Here is an 8,276-nt window from a genome sequence, read left to right on the forward strand (position 1 = left end):
GTCAATTATAAATTATGGCCCCTTAAACATTACCTTTGTAAGTGGCATTCGCAATGGTGGACATTTGCAATTTACCACTATACGTCATATATATACCCTACTTACGTGAGGCATGGCATGCCTAAAAGAAAATCCAAGAGAAGTCCACGGACATTGCAATGCGCAAGGACAGGGCATGGCAGCTGTCTCCCCACGCGAGCACAAAAGAAACGCATCTGCCCCTCTCCAAATATTCTCCTATCATGCCAGCTTTTGACCATTCGTCGGGACCAAAACACGCCATCGGTTCATCACCAACCGCAGCAGCCTAGAAGCATCCGACAATTCCATTCTAAGCTTGAAAATTTGCAGTGACATTATCTCACTAGAATGTCACCGTGCTCCAGCCAAAACCCAGAGCCTCTCATTGCTCATCAATGGCGCTGGGATCGATCTCCATGTCTTGGTTTTCCGGAAAAGAATAACGTTGCAAAAGTTACATACTCATGCATCTGCGATTGCAATCTGTGCGCGCGTACCGGTCTTTTGTCCTCGTGGCTTTCGGGCTCGTCCGTGCATGGGATTCCAAAGTTGCCTGAAAAACCGTGGCTTTTTTGCCCGGGAGGAGGAGGAGGAAAGTGCGGCGTCGAATCAGCAAAGGGGTGTTGCGAAAGCTGGATCCGCTTGTTGCACCTGCACCATCACGTTGGATTCATCGGTTTTCTTGTAGAAAAAACAAGCATGAGATTCAGCTCTTTTCGCCCGGGGACATCGCGGCCGTCCGATCAGGAATCAAAGGCGATCCTTGGCTGTGGAAAAAGAGAAACTTCCTCCCAAGTGGGTGTAACACATAGGCAGACCATCTCAAAGCTGCTTTCCTCTCTTTTGGAAAGACGGTTTTTTTCTCACTCTCAACCTCATAGAAAGACTTCCCAAGATCCAAACCCTGTCAAAAGGCACCTGCAAATTTGCAACCATTTACCGATAGTATGTACTCCACTCAGCTGTCTAGGATCAGGCTTTCTCCATTGTGTTATTTGGGAAAGAAATTAAATGAAGAAGGACAAGACCAAGATTGCAAAATTTTGAGATCTGTGGTGGGGTTCCATGGTGATGGCCTCATTTGTACATTAGGGCCAAAGGAGGGCGTGGCATGGCCTAGCCTGCCACAGATCAAGGATGGCATACATGGCGCCATGCCATGGCCATATGACTTCCATGTGTGCCTTCCTTGGGTCATCATGGTCATGGTGAGGCCAACTCCAACACGCGGTCCCAAACGAACGTCCGTTTTATCCGAATTTCGTCCGTTTAGAGGTGACAATGAGGCCGTGTCCGGCCGGATACGTGGATGCGGCGGCCGTATGCCCAACTTGTGGTCGCATTTCGGCCGCATCTCGTCCGTTCGCTCAGCACAGTACATAAAATGAAGTTGATGCATATGAAATGGTTCAAATCAAATATAGCTCTCAAATAGTTTTTACAACTCAATCGAAATTTGTTTGCATGACAAGAAAACAATATCAAATTGTCTTACAACCCAATCAGAATTTGTTTGCATGACAAGAAATTAAACTGATAGATCTACTGGTTGCCAATATGAGTCCACACGTGCTCAACCAAGTCATCCTGGAGCTGGACATGAGTATGCCAATCAAGCAACTCCTGATGAAACTTGACAAACTGTTCAAAGGTTGCAGGAGGTGCATGCTCAGTCTCAACATTTTCACCCTAGAAATCAAACCCTTGATCGTAGATGCTATCATCGCGCTCATCCTCCACGATCATGTTGTGCATGATCACACAAGTAGTCATCACCTCCCAAAACTTCTTCGTGCTCCATGTTAATGCAGGGTTACGAACGGTACCCCACCGAGGCTGAAGGACACCGAAAGCACGCTCCACATCCTTCCTAGCGCTCTCTTGCATTTGGGCAAACCTCTGTCTCTTCTCTCCTTGTGGATTGGGTATGGTCTTCACAGGAGTGGACCACTGAGGATAGATGCCATCAGCTAGGTAATATCCCTTGTTCTAATGGTGGCCATTGACCTCAAAGTTCACCTTCTGGGAGTGCCCTTCCGCAAGCCTTGCAAACACCGAAGACCGCTGAAGAACACTAATATCATTATGAGAACTAGCCATGCCGAAGAAAGAATGACATATCCAGAGATCTTGTGAAGCCACAGCTTCAAGTATAACAGTGACACCTTTCACATGCCCCTTGTACTACCCATGCCAAGCAAATGGACAGTTCTTTCACTTCCAGTGCATATAATCTATACTACCAAGCATGCCCGGAAAGCCCCTCTCGGCATTGATCGCCAACAACCTGTCTGTATCGGCGTCATTTGGCTCTCTGAGGTACTCCGGGCCGAAAACTTCCACCACGGCCGTGGAAAAACTGTACAATGAGAGGAGACATGTGGACTCACTCATACGAACATACTCATCCACAAGATCACCAGGAATTCCATATGCAAGCATGCGGATAGCCGCAGTGCATTTCTGGTAAGAAGAGAAACCAAGCTTGCCTAGGGCATCCACTTTGTACTCAAAGTATGGGTCATACGCGACCACTCCCTCGCGAATACGATTGAACACATGCCTTCTCATTCGGAATCAGCGACCGAATTGATGTGGCCTAAAGAGTGGACCATCCTTAAAGTAATCGGCATAGAGAAGTGTGTGGCCTTTCTCTCTATTGCGGTCCAAGGCCGGAGCATGGCCTGGGATTGATCCCCTGTACCCAGGACGCTTCCTAGTGATGTCTTCATGTACGACCAACGCGGCCGCCGGCTCTTCATCTTCCAAGGATGAATCATCCGATGAGAAAATGAAATTGTGAAAGAAAAACTCATCACCACTGTCCATTGTACCTTCTAAGCAATCCATCGAACGTCTTGCGGTCGTGGTCGGAAAGCGGTCGAATAGTGCACGCTCTGCTCCCCTCGCAGGCCGGCTCGAAGAGGTTGGGGACGATGGGCGACAACGATGGTGGATGGCGCCTTGCATGACCGAACGGCTGGCCGGAAGAGCTTGGTGACGACGGGCGACGACGATGGCCGTAGTTTGTCTCCCACCGGCAACACAGAGAACGTCGGCCAAATGCTTTCCGATAGGTCAGTGCGGAGACAGCTATGGCATGACGCGGTGGTGGTTGGGACAACCCTGGTGGAAGATGACGCGGCCGGGGATGGTGGTGGCGATGGCGATGGCGGGGGTGCGGAGAGAGGTAGAGGAAGAGAAAGGGGGGTCTGTCTCACCGATGGGCGGGCTAAGGCAGGACAAGGGCACGCGCCGCTCGCGTCCGCGCGTGTCCGTTCGGCCGCAAACTCGGCCCAAACTTGGGCCGGAAATGGGTCGAAAGCGGATAGAAAACGGACAATGGTCCGTTTGCGGCCGCGCGTTGGGTCCTGTTTTGTCCGTTTACCCCCAAACAGACGTGGGCGGACAGAATGGGGTCGCACATTGGAGTTGGCCTCGTAAATATGACTTTGGAAATTACCCTTCGAGAAACACTGAAAAGAGGGATAAAAAAGATGTGACCAACTGTCTCTCAGCGTCTCCAATGATTCCTGAAAGCCACTACTGTTGACCATTGACCACCGTTATGAATGCATGAGTAGCCATGATGGGAATTATTATATTATTCTTTCTAGGTGGCATGGCAGGGATATATATACATATATAGTGTCTACCCTGCACCACCACCACACCATGGGGATGTATATTATGTTCAGATTCGTTCCAATTGTAGTTTCATTACAATCAACTTGCAGTGCCTGAGCAGATTAATGTACGCTAGCTATCAGCTGGATTAGAGCATTATAATGTCAGAGTGATTATTGAGTGGATAATTCTTGTTGGGAAGAAAATGGATGTAAAGTTAAGTATGTCACAACTACTTGCAACGCATGTCTACTTCCTACAGTGCTTTAAGCATGTATAGGAGCCACCTAACCTACCAATATACAATATGTTTTCAACAATCATGTGATGCTGTATAGTTATTTGTTTGACACGTTGGGATCATTAGCGAAAGACAATGCAAACTTTCAAAGTCCCTTGCTTTGTGGGGCACTTTCTGACTTTCAGTTTCAGAATTAGGCTGACAATATACACACCAATTATATTGAGCTCTGTTTGAAAAATAAGAGGAACAGAAACACATGGCTGGCCTCATAGCATACCCGCAAAGGCAAAGCATATAAATCCTCACATTCTTTCAAGATAATGTAGTAAATGGCAACATCTTTTATTGCTGATGATGGAAAAAAGGTACAAATAGCAAGGGCCCCCAAAAGCCTCATGCTTGGACACTGTTCAGCCTGGAGATGGACAAATATTTCACCCCAGAGCAGCACACTAGCTAGGGCATGCATGTGCCTCCCAGTACACCATGCCCCCTCTCTCTCTTTCTTCAGTAGCATCAACAAAAAACAAACAAACCACTCGGAAACAAACAAATTTCTCCCTCATGAATATGAACAGAGCTTGGCAGGGAGAAGGCCTACTGCACCTTGGCTGTAGCTCTGACCACTCCTCCTTGACCACCACCATCATTTCATCCACATCTATCTATCTATCCCCATGCAATGTGCCATGCAAACATGCTGTTCATTGCCATCATTTTTACTTTTCTTGTATCTGCCATTGCATGCTAGCCATGGCTTCTTCTTCCCTCACCATCTAATCAATGTATACTCTGCAGTTCTGCATCGGGGTGAAGACCCACAGCCACAGGGTGGTAAGCACAGAAAAACACAAATGTGTCCATGTTTCTCTCTGACCCTCTCTCTTTCTCTGATATTTCCCACATCCTTCACAGACTGGCAGCGCAGAGGCCGCCATGATAGCATGGCCAAGCAAGAAAGAGCCCCCACCAAGGTGTAAAAAGAAAGAACCCCAAAAGAAGAGAACAAATAGGAAAAAAGAATCACAACAACACAACAACAGCAAGAAATCAAGCCCTGTTAATCTGACCCCCAAAAAAACCATGTAAAATGATGGTTTATCTACTCGCCGTTCCTTTGTTTTCATGTGATGACCGGTGGAGGTGACCTCTTTCTCCTCTTGGGTGGGGGTGGGGTGGTGCAGGAGGAGTAATCACAGGACAGAACCTCGTCTGAGCACAGGTTAACTGCCGCTTCCGCTGTGGCTGCCCTCTTGCAACCCACCAGCCGCTGTATTAGTTGGTAGCAGCTGCTCACCCCTTCCTATTATCAGGGGAAAAAGCTATAGCATGTTACACAACTTGATCACAATTCATAACTTGCCAATGTGCTGAAGGTGATCCTCATGTTACCTCTGCTAGGCCAATGCACCAATTGACTGCAAGCCTAGGGTTGAGCAACGAGGTGAGGGACGGCGTCTCACCGGCGGCGCACAGCACCGCCGCGGCAGCCATGGACGACGGGCAGTGGTCCAAGAACTCAATGTCTGTGGCATTGCATTTTGCAGCATTACATTAGTGCCATGTTGCAACGACTCTATGTAGTCAAGTAACAAAACATTGTTGTAATATACCATGTATTGCGGCTAAAATCATTTGTGTGGCTCGGGCGATCAGGTATCTCATGTGCCTCCCCCTCGGATCGACTTTGCAAGCGAAGAAGTCGATGAATGTGAACGGCGTGACCGATCGGAGCCTCCAATTGAGCGCCGTGAGGACGAGAAGCTCCATTCGAAGGATCGTTCTCGGCTCGAAGATGTATCTTGTGCTCTCTATCTGGCAATGTACAAATCCATAATTCACATTACAACTCTGCTGAAGTACCAAAGTTGAGCACCAGAATAGAAGTGTATGACAGTGGAATCAAGTAGGTGGGTGTAATTGCCTGAAGGTCTAGGAGGGAGGGCACCAGGGTCTCCTCCATCTTGGCAGCCAAGGAGAGGCAGGTCACAGCTAGCAGCTGCATTGCCCATCCATCCTCCTGCTGCAAGAACACAAACAAACACTGCAGTTAATATAGCTGAAGCAAGGACAGATAATGTAGCACTATGTCTATATGTTCTTGTGGCATTCTTGTTCTTTTATGAGCAAACATGAATGAATAAACCCTCTTCAAATTCCTTAAATCAAGTGTATATATATGGAGCTGCAAACCGTACATAAAATAGTTTGCTGAAGGCAGAGTAGATGCATAGTACCATATACTCCCTCCGTCCGGAAATACTTGTCATCAAAATGAATAAAAGAGAATGTATCTAGATGTATTTTAGTTCTAGATATATCCCTTTTTGTCCATTTTGATGACAAGTATTTTCAGACGGAGGAAGTACTACATATGGTGGGACCCCTGTAGTTATGCTAAGAGGACAACATTAACCACTGTTACCTACTGTGAGTAGCACTAGGAGAGTGATATTATAAGCCTGCTTGTTTGCCATCTTAACATTGGCCCCAAAGTAATAAGGTTGGTGAGATATGCAGTCACATCAGCACTTGGATTATTCAGCTAGCATATCATCACCAATTCACCATCCAGTAGACCAGTAGTATCACTTGGAACAAATAATCCTTAAAAGAAAACATGGAGTGACGCCAGCATGCCATGCCCACTGTAGCTCCCACACTGAACTCTACTATCTGACATAAATAAATAATCCAAGGGCCTGTGTTTTACTACTAACACAGCATCCACAAAGCAACAAGAAAGTCAGAAAAACAATGCTGCTTTGCACCGGTTTACAGCTAGCTCTCGCAGCTTGTTCTTTTCCTTTGGCCAGGTAAATAAACTACTACTGCTGACTGTCACCACCCCAGCGCCTCCACCGTGCATTGCAGAGTCACTTTGGAACTGGGAGTAGAGTAGATAGATACCTGACGCTAGTGACTCCAAACACTATCCCATACGGCATAGGCCATATACTTACTTAACACGAGAATGTGGAGCACAAGGGGCAGTCAGGCAAAGCACAATGATAAGGCCTGTTCCACGATAAAAGCTTGGGCTCGCTTGCGCTAAAGCACGCTGCAAAGCCAAAAGACCGCTCTGTCTTGAGCGCATAAAGAAATCCCACACGCCCTGATGATGCCCCATTCATTCCGTCTGAGGGTATAACCGTAATTGGCCGGTTTGTTGAATTGATGTGCTAGCAGCAGTCTGCACACCAACTTCCAAAACTTTTCTTTTTATACGGAACGGAAAGAACGGCATCGGCCGAGCGCTACGCACCATGCCGAAAGATACAGAGAGCAAACTGGTTATCTGATACGCGCGTGACATGGTGCCCAGCGTGTACGTATGGCTGTCTGACATGGTGAGATTTGTGTGCGCGGTTAGTGACGTGCAGGGTCAAGGACGGCGAGCGGCGAGCTTACCGGCAGCCGGTGGAGGGAGAGGAACCGGTCCATGTAGTTCACGGCGAGGTAGGCCGTCAAGGGAAGGAATCCGTAGTACTCTTGCACCTGAACAAGGAAGACATAACAATACGGGATGAGATAAAGATACAGATAGCAGAAAACTACACACGCAAACATGCACCATCCAATCCAAAGAAGCTCATCTATGTCACCTTGACAATCCATGCAACGGAGTCGGCCCGGGCGGCGGGGTCGACGGACCGCGACCGGAGCCGGTCGGAGTAGTCGGACCGGGGCGAGTAGTCGGCCTCGCCGCCGATGAGCTCGGCGACGAAGGAGGCCGCCGACTCCTCCTCGGCGCTGGAGCACCAGCCATCGTCCTGCTCGGCGGTGGTGCAGGTGCTGGCGGCGGCGTCGACGAAGAAGAAAGCGTCCTCGGCGCAGAGGAGGAAGGACGCGTCGTCTTGCGGCATAGCCGGGCCGGTGGGGGCCGTCACTGAGCAGCGGCCATTGCCGTCGAGTGGGCGGCGTAGCAGTGGTGGTGGTGGAGCAGAGGCGATGCGGTAGTGGAGCTGAGATGGTAGCTAGAGATGAGTAGCCGCGCGCTAGTCTGAGCGATGTGTGGGAGCGCAAGGGGATATATAATACAGGATGGCCAGCTAGTGTGAGTGTGTGCAAGTGTAGGACAGAAGTGTTCACTCATGAGTGTGTGTATGTACGTATGAGCTTTTTATCCTCTGCGTATATATGTTGTAGTAGTACAAGAAAAGAGGAACAGCCTCCGTAACTGATAAGTAGGGAATGATTAGTAAAAAGAGCCCACGTGCCATGCATGCTAATGGGCTCCTTTCATTCAAATGAATTTTATAGGATTTGTGAAGGATTGAAATCCTTAGGATTTTTCCTATGCTGGTCCTTGGATTCATAGGATTGAAATCCCATAGAAATTTTTCCTATGGTATCTTTTGTACAACATTTTATAGGAAATATA

General features: G+C 48.2%; 1 protein-coding gene across 1 annotated transcript; it reads right to left on the minus strand.

Moving 5' to 3' along the window:
• Positions 1–4,213: 4,213 nt before the first annotated feature.
• Positions 4,214–7,909, minus strand: LOC123111864 (cyclin-D2-1). The gene is made up of 6 exons (XM_044532749.1): positions 7,498–7,909; positions 7,304–7,390; positions 5,817–5,915; positions 5,506–5,707; positions 5,285–5,418; positions 4,214–5,195 (listed from the first exon to the last, which is right to left on the minus strand). The coding sequence occupies exons 1-6, from the start codon at positions 7,756–7,758 to the stop codon at positions 5,016–5,018; spliced, it is 963 nt and encodes a 320-aa protein (XP_044388684.1). The 5' UTR covers positions 7,759–7,909; the 3' UTR covers positions 4,214–5,015.
• Positions 7,910–8,276: the final 367 nt, after the last annotated feature.

This window comes from Triticum aestivum, chromosome 5B (assembly GCF_018294505.1).
Source record: "Triticum aestivum cultivar Chinese Spring chromosome 5B, IWGSC CS RefSeq v2.1, whole genome shotgun sequence".
Lineage (NCBI taxonomy): Eukaryota > Viridiplantae > Streptophyta > Magnoliopsida > Poales > Poaceae > Triticum > Triticum aestivum.

Excerpts from the sequence above, each read along its gene's own strand:
- LOC123111864 (XM_044532749.1), bottom strand. The coding sequence starts at position 7,758 with ATGCCGCAAGACGACGCGTCCTTCCTCCTCTGCGCCGAGGACGCTTTC. Across the intron at positions 7,391-7,497 it reads CCGTTGCATGGATTGTCAAG|GTGCAAGAGTACTACGGATT; the intron begins GTGACATAGATG and ends TTCCTTGTTCAG. Across the intron at positions 5,916-7,303 it reads TCTCCCTCCACCGGCTGCCG|CAGGAGGATGGATGGGCAAT; the intron begins GTAAGCTCGCCG and ends GTGTTCTTGCAG.